Source organism: Coptis chinensis, chromosome 1, assembly GCF_015680905.1.
Source record: "Coptis chinensis isolate HL-2020 chromosome 1, ASM1568090v1, whole genome shotgun sequence".
Classification (NCBI taxonomy): domain Eukaryota; kingdom Viridiplantae; phylum Streptophyta; class Magnoliopsida; order Ranunculales; family Ranunculaceae; genus Coptis; species Coptis chinensis.
The window spans coordinates 12,808,378-12,825,852 of NC_141456.1; the positions used below are offsets into that span (position 1 = coordinate 12,808,378).

At 35.7% G+C, this 17,475-nt stretch overlaps 2 protein-coding genes, 1 long non-coding RNA gene and 2 pseudogenes across 5 annotated transcripts; 3 read left to right on the top strand and 2 right to left on the bottom strand.

Annotated features, from left to right (window-relative positions):
• Window positions 1-333: 333 nt before the first annotated feature.
• Window positions 334-2,433, bottom strand: LOC147522227 (uncharacterized). The gene is made up of 2 exons (XR_015195186.1): window positions 1,672-2,433; window positions 334-784 (listed from the first exon to the last, which is right to left on the bottom strand). It is a non-coding gene; the product is annotated as an uncharacterized LOC147522227 (long non-coding RNA).
• A 2,130-nt stretch (window positions 2,434-4,563) lies between these two features.
• Window positions 4,564-6,844, top strand: LOC147522228 (xylan glycosyltransferase MUCI21 pseudogene; annotated as a pseudogene).
• A 1,900-nt stretch (window positions 6,845-8,744) lies between these two features.
• LOC147522229 (xylan glycosyltransferase MUCI21-like) lies at window positions 8,745-11,630 on the top strand. Its single transcript, XM_086592030.1, has 2 exons — window positions 8,745-9,120; window positions 10,355-11,630. Exons 1-2 carry the CDS (start codon window positions 8,982-8,984, stop codon window positions 11,560-11,562), a joined length of 1,347 nt encoding a protein of 448 aa, XP_086448156.1. The 5' UTR covers window positions 8,745-8,981; the 3' UTR covers window positions 11,563-11,630.
• A 1,087-nt stretch (window positions 11,631-12,717) lies between these two features.
• On the bottom strand, window positions 12,718-15,627 carry LOC147522230 (uncharacterized). 3 transcript variants are annotated; one of them, XR_015212656.1, is made up of 3 exons: window positions 15,200-15,627; window positions 14,804-14,949; window positions 12,718-13,299 (listed from the first exon to the last, which is right to left on the bottom strand). XR_015212656.1 is itself a non-coding variant. In XM_086592048.1 (3 exons), exons 1-3 carry the CDS (start codon window positions 15,267-15,269, stop codon window positions 12,924-12,926), a joined length of 519 nt encoding a protein of 172 aa, XP_086448174.1. In that variant the 5' UTR covers window positions 15,270-15,621; the 3' UTR covers window positions 12,718-12,923. The 3 variants fall into 3 exon arrangements, 2 of the variants coding, with proteins under 2 accessions (XP_086448174.1, XP_086448166.1); XM_086592048.1 differs by having other exon boundaries at window positions 12,718-13,226; window positions 15,200-15,621; XM_086592040.1 differs by having other exon boundaries at window positions 12,718-13,229; window positions 15,200-15,619.
• Window positions 15,628-16,140: 513 nt separating this feature from the next.
• On the top strand, window positions 16,141-17,415 carry LOC147522231 (putative nucleoredoxin 1 pseudogene; annotated as a pseudogene).
• The last annotated feature ends 60 nt before the right edge of the window (window positions 17,416-17,475 follow it).

Below are 17,475 nucleotides of genomic sequence, written 5' to 3' on the forward strand. Positions count from 1 at the left end.
GGTACATAGTTTTTTGCCACGAAAGTAAAACACAAAAATCATATATGGATATGACAACCATCACACATATACTAGTCGCAAAAACTAAAAACATAATATATATTGTAGCGGCTACACCTTCAACTAAGGCTGCCTACGTATCTAATCCTTCAAGATTAGAATAAAGTCTTACGTAGCTCTTACACTTTTATGCCTCGCATAAATATCATATATCCAAAATCCCAATATACCAACATCACATTTCATTATCATTCACAAAAGATAAAATAAAACCATAAAAAAGGTTTCAAGAAACTCTCACTACATTACTACAAAACAATTCCCAAAATAGACTTGTGCACCTTAAAAAGAGATTTTTTTTTTTTTTTTTTTTGCTAAAGATAATTGTATTGGTAAAGAAAAGGTTACTAGTTACAAAAAAGAGTTAAAATTGATACAGGTATTGTGTCTTCATTCCGACAGATAGCTCATTTATAAATCTATAGTAGGTCATGTTATTGTAGAAAATTAGGAGTACCGACCCACCATTTTTTTTCCCCTTTTGCCAAAGTGACAGCAGTTTTAGAGCAAATGTCTGCTCCAAAGTTTACCTCTCGCCATGTGTTGGTGATTAGTACCCAATCGGCTAGATGCTTAAGTTTTTCCCATGCCGCTCGCACTTGACAATGCACTTGGTTGTTATTAAATGACTTCACTGTAGTAGTGGAATCCGACTCCACCCATATATGCTTCCATCCCAGTTCCACTGCCTTGCTAATGCCCTCCACAATCACTACGCTCTCGGCTATGAAAAGAGAAAAAGCGTGGCTATCTAGTCACCTTGTCGATGCTATAACTTTTCTTATGATCGCCCAAAAGACACACGACTTGATTATTTAAAAACTAGGATATACACACTTGCTTTTTCATGTACAACCCGAAGTCCCAATATCATTCCATCTAGAAGTAAATATAGCTCAAAATTGGTAGAAATCCTAATTTCTAGAAAACTAGAAATCTGACGCGCTATTCTCCGACTGGCACAACGCTTTCCACAAGTATCCAAAAATAACAAGGTTTTTTGCTTTGAAAAGCTAACACATAGAACTTACTTTCTTCTGTTTTATAAAAATTCTCAACCTCACTCTAAATATATAAAAACTGTGTTCGAACACTACACAGAAGCTATTTTCTGACGCACTATTTTTTGTCATCCAAACTTCTAGACGTCATATCTTTCTCTTCCGGCTTTGGAATGCTACGGGGCCAATTGGTATGGAAAGAAGACTTATAAACCTTACTTTTTCATGTTTTAATGAAAGCCTAAATCAACATTTAACCATATGAAAAGGTGACCCCAATCCAGTGCATTGAAGCTGTTTTCTGTAGTCAGAAAACTCTGACAACCTAAGTTGTTGAAACCATAACTTTCTCCCCACACACCCAAATGAGTTGGGGCTTTTGGCGTTGGACAAAGGACTCTTTGAACTTCCATTCAGAGTTGGATTCAATTACAAATGTCAAAGGTTCAATTTTATATGTAATATCAAAGTAGGAGGCAGAAGCATGAAATTTCCAGTTCATCCTTAACACTTTGCAGCCAATTTAAATTCAACAACCACACCACACAATCAATCTGATCTTAGACATGTTCAAATAATATAAAAGCAAAGTTAAAAGACGATTACTCACCTTAGGAATGAAATCCAATAGTAGTAACTTGAAAACTTAAGTTGTTAATAGCTAAGAGATGACCGAAATTCAAGGTTAAAAACTCAAGATGTAGGATCCAAAATATCTAGTCACACATTTATTTTGAAACACACAAGCATGTACACCACTAGACAGAGAATATATCATAAAGCAATCCCATGGTAGACACATCTACAGATTGTAATTTACACTCTTCATCAGTTAGCATTCTACCTAACTAAATAGACAATTATGCATGAGACGAAATAAAATAAAGCAAAAACATGGAATAAGCAAAAAATGACAACAAGTTAATTTACCAGTAAAGAAACCAAATTCATAACCCAATCAAAAGCATGCCAACTACATTACTAACACAAGCGACAAAAAAAATAGCTTTATACCAAAAACAACTACAATAAATCCAAATATGATGACTTACCCAATTACTTATTAAATTGAACAAAAAGGCAGAAAACATTATTTGGGCATTCAATATTTGACTTTAGATACTTCTAATTTGGTGAGAGTTCTGTATTGAAATCCCACCTTGAGAGCATGAAAACTAGCTGAATTTTCAAACTTACTTGAATGAGCATGAAATCAGTTTTGAGAATAACACAATTTAGTCAAACAGCTTCCAATTTATTAATCAATTATAAAATAATTTAAAAAAAAAAAAACCTAAAAGATGTTAAACTAATGATCTAAAAAATAGAAAATTAAAGAAAAATAATAGTCAAAGAATGAGAGATGAACATACATTAGATTAACTTTTCCAAATCAATCAAAGAGATGTAGAATTATGGAGAGAAGAAGAGAAAGGAAGATTCCAAACCTATTGATGATATGTTTAATCCATTTTTTTTTAGACAAATTTTTGTCGCGGCAAAATTTACATAGCTCTTGGCCAATACTGTCAATGGAGCACAAAATGTGACTGAGCAAAGTACATGTTGGAACTTGGAATATTTTGATTTGGTTTTGGATATCCATTTTATGTGTGGATTTTCAATATTAGAATGAGTTCCAATTCATGTTCAGGGAATTCATTAGATTATTTTATACCAGATGCTATAATAGACAACTAGGAAGATCAATTGATGAATGTTTAACTTAGTTCTGATAAAAAAAAACGAAAAGTGATGAATGTGACTAGTATTTCCATATGAGAAGTGATGTAAAATAACAATTCCTTTATAACAATTTAATCAAGTAAGCGTATGCGAACGTTTCGAGTTGGTTTTTTTTTAGAAGGTGTAAAATGTGTCTTGGCTGCTCTTCTCATCTCCTGCTCTTCTCATCTCCTAATCTTCTCTTCATCTCCCTCCTTCATATTCCTCCTCTCATCTCCTGCTCTTCTCTTCATCTTCCCTCCTCTCATCTCATCTTCCTCCTCTCATCTCCTGCTCTTCTTTTCATCTTCCTCCTCTCATCTCATCCCTTGTTACGCTCACACCCCCACTGCTATGCAGTTATTCTAGTAATACTTGTCTACTTGAGTTGAATCATGTGCTTGAGGTGAAATTAACTTTATACTTTTGGATGACTAGCTGATTGCCTGTACCTTTAAGGCCCAAAGCCCCAATATAAACACTGGGCACCCACAATCTTGACTCTTGGGTGATAAATCTGGGCCCATGGACTGCAATCTACGAAAACAATTTTAACTTTTTTTTTGGTAATTAAAAACAATTTGAACTCCATGAGCTATTTTGCTCATTATTATTATTATTATTATTATTATTATTTTTCAGATTGCATATTAGAGTGTTTCACAAAATTTTCTATCATCTACATAGTTTTTTCTCCAATACACCCTTTGTAGTTTGCATTGAAGTCTGAAGCCTCTCATTATTTGATGTTTAATGCTGAGAATAGCCGAATCCAAGGCAGTAAGGAACTAAAATGTCAATGCTCCAATATTCTCAACATTTAAGTTCGAATTTCAATTTTAATTTTTCTCGGAAACTTTCCTTAGCTTAACCAGTTGATTGAAAAATAAAATTCCCACTCAATTTTATATGATCATCACATAATCATCGCGATTTGTGATATGTCCAAATTGTAATATGTCCCTATGCAAGAACTATAGAAGCCAAATCCATATTTTAACTTTTCCCTCCGTATACCCGGTAATACCCCTGCCTTCAAATACTCCCTCACGCTCACGCCACCCTTTGAAATTCCTCCTCGTTTCTCTCACTTCTCTCATTCTCACCTTTTTCCCATTTTATTAAATAAGAACTTCGTGAACATTTGATCATCTCAAATCCTACATTTTCAATCCCAAGCTAAAAACACAGAGGTTTCTGTATCGAAACTCATTAGAGTTGGGAAAGGAAGAGTTAAAAACATCAAGAAATGAAGAAAAGAACTACTACTACTACTACCACTAGTAGTACTAGTACAACAAAAAAAACCGTTGCGATATTCGTAGCTCTGTTCATCTTTTTCTTGATTGACCAGATTACTCTCTTGTCGATTTCATTGTGGTCACCAATAAAAGAATCAAAAACTAGTCAAGGTACATTTGCATAAAATCTGGTTCGTTTTTGCTTTGTGTTCTAGGAATTTGGTTTGTCTTCTTTTCCTCGTTTTTACCTTTTTCTGATTCTTGACAGCTTAAAAGGCTATATTTATTAGGAATAAAGATTGCTTCAAGGGGGGAGTCAAATAAACGTGCTTTTTTTTTACCCGATAATTAGTCAAATAAACGTGCTGGGTTGTGCTGTTTGATTGAATTAAATGACATTGCGAATTAGATAGGATTTTATTTAATTCTACCATTAAGACTGGTTCATTTTTAGTAACAGATATTTATTACTCACTAATGCACCATCCCTTAGGGACATGCATCACCACAGAAATGAGCTCTAGGCAAATATAGTCATGCAACATCACAGAAAGCTCCAGGCAAATATTTGTGCTCGAGTGAAAATGTCCATGGGCATATGTTAGCGTCTGTCACTGTAATCCACCAATAACTTTGCTTAAAATGTAGAATGTGGCTTACAATTTATAGTCCATATTAACTCACTTCCCATTTTGTCAATCTATCGCTGAAAGGGGCGAAAATAGAAGTGAAGGAAATTCGAATTACAATGTAAAAGGAAGATTTTGCTTGAATTTGTATATTTGCCTATTTAGTAAAGATTTTGATAGTGGACCTACCGCATTGACAGCCAAAGTGCCAAACCATGAATGCGTATGAGAATTTTCATGACTAATGATCTATTTACAGCATAGCTAGAATTTTCATTGTCTAGGTTTTTTTTTTTTGGTAAAATAATTATCTAGGTGTTACCGTGTTACGAACAAGGAACTCTACGACTTTCATTAGTAGGTGGGCACACAAAAAACAACTGAGCTAGCGTGCATTTTACTCCACAGTAATACGAAGTATAATGTTCACTTGCAATTGCCATGAAAACAGGGCGGATCTAGGATGGCCACTCAAGAAAACTACTGCTACTAACATATATTACAAAAAAAAATTTTGTGGAGTGAATTATGTACTATTATATTATTATTTTTTCGACAAAAAAGTTGGACATCCGCCCCCTGCATGAAAAGATCATTTACCATCAAACTTTTGCTATATTTGCAAGTAGGCAGAGTGGCAGACTATGTTCTAAAATCAAGGATATTCTTTTTAATTCACTGGTAGTAGTGTAAAACTATAGATTATTTCTAATCGCAAATTTTGAAAGTGTCGCCTAGAATTCCGAAATTTCAACCAAATCTGCATTTTGTAGTGCTTGCACTTTCCTTCTGTTTGCACGTCTGCAGTTAACAGTACTCAAATTCCATTCCCGTTCTTGTGCAGGGAATCACATTGAAGAACTGAAACCAAAGCAAAACAAGGCCCCACCAAAAACAGACTTCTCAGCAAAATTTCAACCAATCAAATGCGACAACTCTCACTTCCGTTACAACATCTGCTTTCTAAACAGTACAACTGTCCTGAAACCAACAGTCTCCACTCTCTTTCTAGTAGAGCCCACAGAATCAAGTCCAACTCAGATAGTAAAAGTTCGTCCTTACCCTCGTAAATGGGAAACTAACATCATGTCCAGAATCAAAGAGCTCACTCTCACAACAGCCCCTTTTGACACCCAATGTGAAGTGCACCATAACTCCCCAGCACTTGTATTCAGCACTGGTGGGTATACGGGAAATGTATTCCATGACTTCAATGAAGGATTCATTCCTTTATTCATCACCATTCAATCAACATTTCCTGATCAAAATCCAATCCTTGTTATAGCCAATTGCCAAGAATGGTGGCTTAATAGGTACGCAGAATTAATTCGTCAGTTCACCCCCTATCCCATTATTAACCTTGATACGGAAAATACCACTCATTGTTTCACATTTGCGACTGTTGGTCTAATATCTCACGGTTACATGACCATAGACCCCAAATTAATACCTCAATCAGATACATTCTATACATTCCGTACTCTACTTGGTAATTCTTATTTACCCACCAAGTACCACATTTCGCAATCTATAAAACCCCGTCTAGTACTTGTTAGTCGAAAGGGAGGTGTGGGTCGTGTGATTAGAAACCAAGCTGAAGTTGTCGAAGTAGCAGAGCAATCAGGTTTTGAGGTGGTACTATTTGAACCAAATAAGCACACTTGTATGAGTAATGCCTATGGATTGATTAACTCAAGTCATGCAATGTTTGGAGTGCATGGAGCTGCACTAACACATTTGTTATTTCTTAGGCCAGGGTCAGTGTTTATACAAGTGGTACCTATTGGCACTGTTTGGCTTTCAGAAACATGTTACGCAAATCCAGCAAAGGATATGGGGTTAGAGTATATGGAATACAAGATTAGAGTGCAAGAAAGTAGCTTGGTAGAGAAGTATGGAACTGATCACTTGGTATTGAAGGACCCAAAAGCTGTTGCCAATAAAGAATTTGCAAATACTAAGAATATATATCTCAAGGGTCAAGATGTTATCTTGGACTTGGGCAGGGTTGAAAAGTATTTGAGAAAGGCTTATAAGAAGGTCCAGAGATTTATGGATAAAGAGGGGCAGAGTACAAAATAATCGAGATTAATTACTACCTTGTGTCCTTGTGACATTGATCTGTGAAAATATTTCATTGTAGAATTTTGATGGAAGATATACTGTAGTTGTTTTGACCTCTAGTCAGGAGTTCAGGACAACATTCCCTTGATTTTGTTGACAATCTGACAAGTTTATATGAACTATCAGAACAAGTACAATGCTCGCGCTAATGATTTTCAGTCGGTACGGCGAATGGTAAGCTGTAAGCAGTATGCAACCTTATACTTTTGGTTGTGCATTCTTTTTGACTTCTTAATTATCTATGTTCAACTGAAATCCGGGCTATATTTAAGCATTTATGGTGGATAGAAACACAATGGATCATGTTAATTTTTCTACTTTGAAAACTTCAATGAGGTACCAAATATATAAAATGGTGTATCAATTTTATGGGTGTTGTTGTGCGGTTGTGCCCAATTATAATAGATTGGTCTTTTGAAGAGTCAGAACTCTAAACATGTACAGTCAAGCAATAACTGCAATATGGCCCATATTTTTTCAGAAAATCGCTCTCAAAATTGAATTTAATAATTTCATAGACCGCACACATTGAAAAAAACCATAACGCTTACTTCTTGGATAAAAAATCTTCTATAGGTTAAGGGCAAAAAATGGGATTTCATTGGGCGAAGATACTGACAGCTCATGGTAGCCGAAATTTGAGGTAGCATAACATGTGTCGCAAATTCATGGATTGTTAGAAGAGATAGAGAGATGGACTTCATCATCAAGATTGAAGACCCAAAAAATTAAACAAATAAATAAAATACCAAAGATAATCTTAATCACACCCAAATAAACTGTCCCATAGCCCAAATGTTTTACAAACTGCCATTTCTATTCTTTCTATTTTGTTATGTGCCAAAAAAAAAAGAGCCAACAACTACATACTATCTATGTTCTCAAACTTTCTTCATCTTTTGCTCCTCTTCCCCACCAATTCCATTTTTATCCCCCCCTCGAATCAATTATATTATTTACAAGTTGATTTCATTCAATTTCAGTCTAATACAACTAAGTTTAACTCTATTCAATCAAAATTCTCACTCAATCTAATTTGTATAAACTTGGAAGAAAAACACTTAAAAGTTAATTTGTTGGGCTATAGATGGGAATTGAAAAGAATAATATTCTTTTGTGGAATTTAAAAACCCTAGTTTGATATCTATATTAAAAAGAAGAAAAAATTTAGAATGAAAAAAATAAAAAGGGATATTAGTGTCTTCGTCGAAATTGGTTTGGTAGGACAAGAAGCAGATGCAATTGAAAATTGTAGATGTGATAATGAGAAAATATTTGGTGGAGAAATGAATAAATAAAGGAAAAAAAAAACAATTTAGTATTTTTATTTTTGGCCATACCCCAAAGAAATAGAGGATAATACTGGCAGTTGGGCTATGTAGTTTATTTGGGTTTGGGTGTGACTAGGATTACCCATACCAAAACGCTCATTTTGGCAACCATTATGATAATTCATTTTGTAATAAATAATCGATTATAAGTCTCATAATTTATTTTGTATATAAAAAAAGTTATTTAGTAAAAATTTTAAAAAAAAACATTATTTCATTCTTAAAATAGCTTAAAGAATGAGAAACAAAAATTATAGAATTTTCTCTTGAAATGACATACCATATTTTAATTCTTTTTGGTTTTGGTAATTTTTCTTTCTATTTTTAGCTTGGTCAGTAAATCTAAAATTAATTTGTATTTAGTTATTTGGTATTGTACGTTTTTATCATAATGGTTTATCTCAAAACTATTTATGTTAGAACTGGTTTTAACCCTTTTGTGTGACTCAATCCGACGGTCCACAAGAGACACTAGACAATATTCGTATGACTAAGATATTTAAGGTCCCAAAATTGCCATGTGCCAATATGCATACAGTATACCATACCCCACGGAATCAAATTGGAATTTTCATACATTTCTCATCCGTGTACCCCGCCTTTAAATATTCTCGCCCCACGCCGATATTTGAAACTCCAAGTTCACGGTCTCTTTGTCTCATTCTTCTATGTTTCAGTTCTAAGGAAAACGGGTAGCAGTCACAACAAGCAGATGCATGTGTTGATCTTATACAATCCTAGAATTTCAATCTGAAGCTACAGATCAAGACGTGCCTACACTTCAAGAAAGTTATTTCAAAACTACACTATATGAAACTCTAGCTAGAGACTTTTTCATCTAGTAAAGCTGGGAAAGCGAATCTGGAAAAGATGAAGAAAAGATCAGTTTCAACAACCACCACCACCATGACTATACTATTGGTGGGCTTATTCATCTTTTTAATCATTTATCAGATCAAGCTATCGTCAATCTCGTCTTCATCTTCGGCAGATTCTAGAACAGGTCCAGGTAAGATTGATAAAACCTTTCGTTTTTCTCTTTGATTTTCAAAAGAACTTTCTATCCCTTGTTGTTTCCTTCCCCTTAATTTCCTTTTTCCCTCTTGCTGTTAAGTTGTTGCAAAATCTAGTCAATCCCCGATTCTTGTCCACCAAGAAGAGTATATTATAGAATTGAATATGCTGCCTTCAAGGTCAAATAAATGTGCAGTATTGAAAATGAAATATGGAAAGCATAAAAACCAGACGTGCACTGTAGTCTCGTACCAATAATACTCAAATTGTTTTTATTTCCTAACAAGTATGTGAACGACTTTGGTGCAATTTTGTAGTGTAAATATTCACGTACTTGCATTGTGAATTGCGATATCTGTAGAGATGGTGTATATTCAGTACAGTTTAAGCGTTAATTGGCAACAAATCGCCCCAAGAGAATTAGAATTAATATGGGATTAGTTTTAATTTTAATTTAATTTATTTACCATATTATTTGATGACCACTTGATTAATTTTTTTTTCCGCTAACAACCACTTGATTAAATAGAAAATACAATAAACATTTTTTTGATATATATTAAATTTATAAACATGAATAATAGAAAATAAAAGAAAATAAGTAGTCAACTTAAAAGTTTACAAGCATGGACAGGTCGCTTAACCATATTATTTATTTCCAAACACGTTTAGGGGGTATTCTGGATATGTTATTTTGTGTTCCACGGCAATTATGCAACGACTTACAAGCAGTCCATTTCGCATAGGGGGAAAAAAACGGGATTCTCGACAAGTTGACCCTGTTCGCTCAGCTAGAACATATATTTTCTATTGTATCACTATCTATCTTATAGTGTAGAGATTTTATTTTATTTTTTATTTTTTTAAAAGTTATGGAGTTAAGGCAGAGTGGCAGACCCCAACCTGTTTTATTAAAAGTTGAAACTTACAAGCCTCCTTAAGAAAAGTACACAAACTCACAAAGACTTACAAGATCGATCTACTGACATCAAGCCTGACATGCATGAGAATACTCACTGCATATACCACAAAGGGTTCTCACTGAAAAAAGTGTTAGGAATGCTCTCTGATCTCCTGTTTTCGATCTGGCCATAAATTGCTTCACTATATCTCAGGATGATCCTTCCAAAGATGAGATCGTGCATTCTCAGTGTAGAGATATGATAATGGTTCTTTGGACGTTTGTCATTAACACTGTTACACAACTCACCAGATTCACATTCTTGCAGGAAAACAAGTCGAACAACGGGAACGGGATATTATTAAGGAGGTCCAAGTCAGTTCTCAAGCAATCAAATGCGACCGCACTCACAACCGTTACGATATCTGCTTCCTCAATGGTTCAACTGTCCTCGACCCAATAATCTCAACTCTCTTTCTAGTAGAGCCCACAGTATCAAAACCACAGATGCTTAAAGTCCGGCCATACCCTCGTAAATGGGAAAATGACATTATGTCCATGATCAAAGAGCTCACTCTCACCACAGCCCCACCCAACACCCACTGTGAAGTGCACCACAATTCACCAGCACTTGTAATCAGCACTGGTGGGTATACTGGAAATGTATTCCATGATTTTACTGATGGATTCGTACCTTTATTTGTTACCATTCGATCGATTTACCCCAATCAAAATCCAGTCCTCGTCATTGCCAATTGTCGTAATTGGTGGCTCACTAGGTACGCTGAATTAATTCGAAAATTTACTCCATTTCCCATTATCAACCTAGATACCGAAAAAACCACTCATTGTTTCACATCTGCGACAATTGGATTTATATCTCATGGTTATATGACAATAGACCCGAAATTAATTCCTCATTCAGATACATTCTTAACATTCCGTTCTCTTCTTGGAAATGCCTACTTACACAACAATTACCACATTTCTCAGTCTCTAAAACCTAGGCTAGTACTAGTTAGTCGAACAGGAGATGTCGGTCGGGTGATCAGAAACCAAGCTGAAGTTATGAAAGTTGCAGAACAAACAGGATTTGAAGTGGTACTATTTGAACCAACACCGTACACTTCAATGAGTGATGCATATGGGTTGGTTAACTCAAGTCATGCTATGCTTGGGGTGCATGGAGCTGCACTAACACATTTCCTGTTCCTTAGGCCTGGATCAGTGTTTGTACAAGTGGTGCCTATTGGCATAGATTGGCTTGCAGAGACATGTTTTGGAAATCCAGCAAGGCATATGGGGATAGAATATATAGAATATAAGATAAGAGTGCAAGAGAGTAGCCTAGTAGAGAAGTATGGAATTGATCACTTGGTGTTGAGGGATCCAAAAGCTGTTGTGAATAAAGAATTTGCAAATACTAAGAACATATATCTCAAGGGTCAAGATGTTATACTGGACTTGGATAGGGTTAGAAAATATTTGAGGAAGACTTATACCAAGGCAAAGAAATTTATGGTTAAAGAGGACTAAAATAGAAATGGAGACCTTGACATTGTTTGATTACGAGTGAATTAGTTCTATTTAACTCAATTTTTTTAGGCCATGGCATCATAATATTTGATACAATTGTTTTAGGCAGTTTTTTTTCGTTAAACAACAAGGTATAAACCATAGCGACCATTCTAACATGTTCCCATGGTTTATTGCCGGAAAAGTAACCCATAGCGCCAATTCTAACATAGTCACATGGTTTATTGGGCGGAAAAGAATTGTTACCTGGAACTGATTTAAGTTGTTACATGGCAAAAATGATCTCAATACCCATAGTTCACTGCAAACAATTTATGGATTTCATTTGCACGGAAACATGATATTTTAAATTTATGAGAAATTTTAACTCATTCCCCCAATTGAGAAAATCCAAGAAAACTCAAATTTTACTGAAGTTTCATTCTTTCTTTTGAAAGGCCCAAAAACCACTCTACTTTAGTTTCCTCCAAGATTTCATTTAAAAAAACAGTCCCCAGTCCCCTCCAACAGGTTCACCTCTGAATGGGTAAATATAATAAACTGTAATTTACTGCAGCAGAATGATAATACATGAACCCTTACAATGAATATAACGAAAAAAGATGTATTAAGGAGATTGCGAGGTGTGCCCAAGCAAATTAAATGAAAGCAAACCATCTCTCTCATATATAACAGTAGAACTAGTTCTATAAACTGTGTGATCGTACTTGGACGGTTAATTTAGTGTGATATGTCATAAATATATCATACCCCAAAGAAAATGTTGAATGTGTGAAAATACAAAAGAACTTGAACAGCATATGTTTCTATTATATCGGACAGGATGAAATAAATTCCATGAATGGAAGCGAATTTGGGCAAGGGTACTGACCTATTCAATTTTTGCCAGGCAAAAAATAAAATAATTGTTAGTATATATAGATAAAAGTTTATACCACAAAACCTCATTGCACAGAGTTTGCAAGAAAACAAGATGCCCTATGGGATTTCAATAGAGGACCGACAATTGGAGAAGATGATTCCTCAGAGTGAAGATCAAGCGAGAATGAACAGAAGCCACAGATCACAACTTATGTTTTTAACACTGTTCAGTACAAGATTCAGTACAGTGAACAACATTACAAGAGTCAGTAAGTGGCCAGCAACATTCAAAGGTTTGCATCATACTAAATATATACGCATTCTAGAACTTCCAAAAACTATTATGCTAGTATCTTAAGTTTAAAACAGGTGGTAATATTTACAATGTATGACTCAACGACAATCATCATACCTATTAGTTGTTGAAAACTACCTAGCCCAAAAAACCAAGAAGATGATCAGCAGAACATGTCTGCAACACTTACAAAATATACTGGCTTTCAAACAACCATTTCCCACTCCAATTCAGCCCACTTGACTTCAGCTTCGTTCTCAGCTCTTTTTTTGGATCTCTTTGCAGCCTCAACACAGGCAGCATGTTTTTTTCCAGCAAGATGCTGCTTGAGAGATATCGTACCTTGGCAGGGAACGCTGCAGACTTTGCAGTATATGACCTCTGATTGATTTTGAAGGGGTTTTAACCCGTAAACTAGTGATTTTCTGTTTGGCATGACCCCAACATTGTTTGATGATGATTTTCTCTTCTTTCCCAGTACACTTGAACCTAAAACTGAAGGAGGCCCCTGCTTTAAACGGAAATGCCACTGGCGCTTAATGCAAGGACAAGTACGTAGAAGAGAAATGCCCATAGAACACCTTAGTTCATAATAAATAATCCATTATTAAAGTTTCGACTCCAATACAAAGTAATATAAAAGTTGACCAAAAAAAAAAAAATTACAGTTTTCCCATGGTACCTGAATGTCTCTGCCTCCTGTTGGGCACATCCTTTATTTTATTCCATCACATTTCAATCGTATAAGTCACTACTAAACAGATTACCAAGAAGATCCAACAAAATTGCATAGTTTGTGTAAAGATAGGACCCACACAAGGAGTGCCGGCTCGCCCATAAGGCGAGTTAGGCAATTGCCTAAGGCCTCGAGTAAGTGAAGGCCTCAAATGTCAAACAAAATTGCAAAAAATCCCTTATAAAGTGGTAAGAAAATCTCTCTCATGGAAAAAAAAGGAATCTCCTATAAAAGAGGTGATAAATCTCATAAAAGCCTCCTTAAACATAGGCAATAATTTCTCTTATGTTAAAAAACACTGCTAAAAAACCTCAAGCTTATTGGAACGTTTGCTTATGTCGAATTTCCAGTAAAGCAATAAATATCTAAACTACCAAATCTTCTCACTTCCTTTTTTTACTTATTAGAGAGTTATCAAAATCTCAAGCACAAAAGAAAATTCTATTAAGCAATTGTACGTATATATAAGAAAATTTTCAAAATATTGAAGAAAATGCCTCAACTTAGAGCTTCCGCCTAAGGCCTCGCCTTGGGTTGAGCTGGCCTTGACACAAGCTCTAATTCAACAATATTGGTCATGTTTAATTCCTAAAACTTTATTCTTCTTGTGTTTATTGAGCCATGATTAACTGCAGATGCTATTCAATAACTTAATCTGAGCCCAAAGTTCATATTCTTAGGCTTGATCAATGCGACAGCCAGTGCATTAGACTTTAAGAAAAAAAATCATCTCTATCAATGCAAAATAGGTTTATCTAAAAATCAAAAACTTCGTAGGGGAAACTATCAGTATCACTCCAACATAAATCAAAAACTTCGTAGCAAGCTCGCTCCAACATAAATCAGAGTAAAAACCTTAACAAAATAAGGTTGAATTCCATGTGCAGAAAATTATTAGACAGAATCTAATGTAGTTCTGACTGGCGGAAGCTTCAGTTTAATAGAATCTACACTTTAATGGAAACACAATTTAAAGAAGACCTAAAATCACTCTTTTATTGAATCTCTCAATCACATAAACTTCAACACTGAGGAACCCTAATTACAAACCCTTATTTAAACTAAACCTAGAAAGCATAAACCAATAATAACACGACATGTGTCACAACTAACTAATGGACTCGAACTATGGGCTTGGACTCAACTAAGGGGCTCACGCCCATAACATGTGGAGGGAACATAGGCGCACGCCTATGACACTCACAGACTCGACTAATGTTCTACATCAAAATCACTAAGCATAAGTAGTGTAGCTATACATTGCTCTGAATTAGAAGTAATTCAGCATATCCAATCAAGTAAACATAAACCAAAATGTTTACATTCATGAAAGAGGCATCGGTATTCACCTGGGAGCGTTCAGGAGTGTGTCTAAAGTCATTGTGAGGATTCCCTTGTAACTTCTCCATCTTCATTTGATATGCTATCTCTCTTTTCATCGCGAGCTCAAGTGGCATAACGTTCTCCCCCAATCTCTCATTAACCATAACATTCCCTATCAAAGTAAGTAAAAATGTAGCATTGCTATTTTCTTAAAAAATTGAGGTTGAATCAGTAGTCAAGAGGTAAATGTCACAAGTAAAAACAACTACAACAAAAATAAATACATAAATAAATAAAAATATATGTTTTGTGTTATTTTTTATATCATCAATAAAAACATTTGGTTTTCCGAGAAGATAACTTTTTATGTGAAATTAAAGAATGAGGCTTTGTACTAAAACAACCCCAAACTAAAAGATTACCTTGTTCCATGCACAATGACGAACTACCGCTACCTCTATCTCCATAATCGCTTCTCCAATCCATAGCCATCACCAAGTGAAGCTCTGGTTGTTGAAAAGTTTATTCGACCCCTAGTCAAAATCTCTAAATTTAGTAGAGACTAACTTACTTTCTGCAACAGATATGGCATGTCTAGATTGTGTTCGATTACCAAACAAAAAGTTTTCACTCATGGATTTATTTGGTTGGGAGCCTGGACCACTCACTACAGTACTCTAGAGTTTTTCTACTTTCCAATACGGTTTGACACAAAAGTGTCGTCCAAGGGTGCTTATATCAGACATACATATCGTTTATTTTATGATGATTTTGGTGAAGATGATCTCATCGTTATGAAGATCAATTACTTACTAATTCAGCTCTAACCTCGTCAATTCTACCATTTTCGATTTCGGAATTTGGCCCACCCGCTATATACATACTCACAAAAGGCCTAGAAGTACCTTAAAGCCCAAGTATTCAAAAGGCTTTTCTTAGGCAAAGGATCTTTTCAGAGGAAACTTGCATCCAAAGAGAAGTCTCGGCTTCTAGTATTGGGAAGGAAGATGTGTATCTGAGGAACCTGACCTTGTGTGGCAGTTTCTGGACTAATCCTATTCTGGGTTTTAATAAGACAGGTGCCATATTAATTAGCCGGCTGGGTTTTGGATGTGCATTTTTTGTTCTGTTGCATGCATTAGCTTATAAACCTTAAAAAAAAAAAAAAAAACAGATGATAGTGGAGGTATGCTATGCTTCTTTTAAGATAAGAAAAACTCTACAAGGAAATGACAGTTTGGATGGTTTTGCTTATCATTACTTGTAGAGACGAAAATGAGTGTGCATATTTAACCAACAGAAACAATGCAAACCAAATTTCTCAAGTAGTGAAGGTTGTTCTCTATTAATAACAGTAGGGACAATGATTAAGAGTGACGGTGTTGGGGATCCAGATAATCTGGTAGAACTGCTTCTCTCTGAGGGAGAAGATTTTCTTTTGCGTAACAACGGCAATCAAATCCCAGTATCAGAACTTCAAGGGAAGATTGCATGTATGTATTTCATACATAGTAAATTCAGGTCATGCCACGAAATCAGTCCCATTCTCGCAGATATCTATCACACCTTGAAAGAAAGAGGAGAGGGCTTTGAGATCGTTTCAATACCGTTCCAAGAATCACTCAATATTGATCCCACGAACATGCCTTGGTTTGCTTTGCCATACAATACAAAGACCCTGAAGAAGCTATCAAGAAAGCTTAAAATATCTGCTATCCCAACATTGGTTGTAATTGGTTCGGATGGAAAAACTCTGCATCTCAACGCCAGGCGTTATATCAATCTTTATGGAATTGAAGCTTATCCGTTCTCCATGGAAAAATTGGCAGAGCTAGACGAGATTGACAAGAAGCGACTAGAATCACTGACATTGGAGTCACTTCTGGTGTGTGATGGACTAGACTTTGTTGAGGGAAAAGGTGGCGTCAAGGTACCAGTATCTGAACTGAATGGGAAAACTGTTCTCTTCTACTTATCTAAAAAAGAATGTGATCCTTGTAAGAAGTTTACGCCCAAGTTGGAAAAGGCCTACTCTGAGATCAAAGAGAAGCACGACGACTTGGAAGTGATCTATGTTTGTCTTGACAATGACCGCAAGACCTTTGAAGAACACTCTTCTAGTATGCCGTGGTTGCTAATACCCTATGGGGATGAGAGGGAAAGATTTGTGAAAAACATTTTTGATTTTGGTCGTCGTATACCCTACCTTGTGGCTGTTGGACCAAGTGGTGGAGTCCTAGCAGAAGGAGCAAGGGAGCTTGTTATTTTTTTTGGGTCAGATGCATATCCATTTGATAAACATCGAGTGGATGAAATGGAATCAAAGCTTGAGGAAATGGCGAAGGGATGGCCTGAGAAGGTGAAGAATACGTTACATCCACCACATGAGCTGGTGTGGTTAAGTTCTGGCATATACACGTGTGATGGGTGCGGGGAGATGGGGCATGAATGGATTTTTGGATGCCGTGAGTACCATTATGGTCTCCATCCTGGTTGTGCGTTGAAGGATAATGGCATAAAAGGGATCGACAAGTCTCATGATGATCGAAACTATGATAATTGCAAAGGTTCAGGAACTCATGATAGTCCTGGTATATATGAAGTCTTTCCCTCTTCCCTTGAATCAGTAAAATTATGACAGAGTTGAACTTGTGATGACAGTCATATTTCTCATTTGAACATCTTTCTCTGTGGTATG

Coding starts and splice junctions, on each gene's coding strand:
- LOC147522230 (XM_086592040.1), bottom strand. CDS start 15,269: ATGGCTATGGATTGGAGAAGCGATTATGGAGATAGAGGTAGCGGTAGT. Junction 14,950..15,199: donor GTCATTGTGCATGGAACAAG/GTAATCTTTTAG, acceptor TTACTTTGATAG/GGAATGTTATGGTTAATGAG. Junction 13,230..14,803: donor ACACTCCTGAACGCTCCCAG/GTGAATACCGAT, acceptor TTCCGTTTAAAG/CAGGGGCCTCCTTCAGTTTT.
- LOC147522229 (XM_086592030.1), top strand. CDS start 8,982: ATGAAGAAAAGATCAGTTTCAACAACCACCACCACCATGACTATACTA. Junction 9,121..10,354: donor AGATTCTAGAACAGGTCCAG/GTAAGATTGATA, acceptor ACATTCTTGCAG/GAAAACAAGTCGAACAACGG.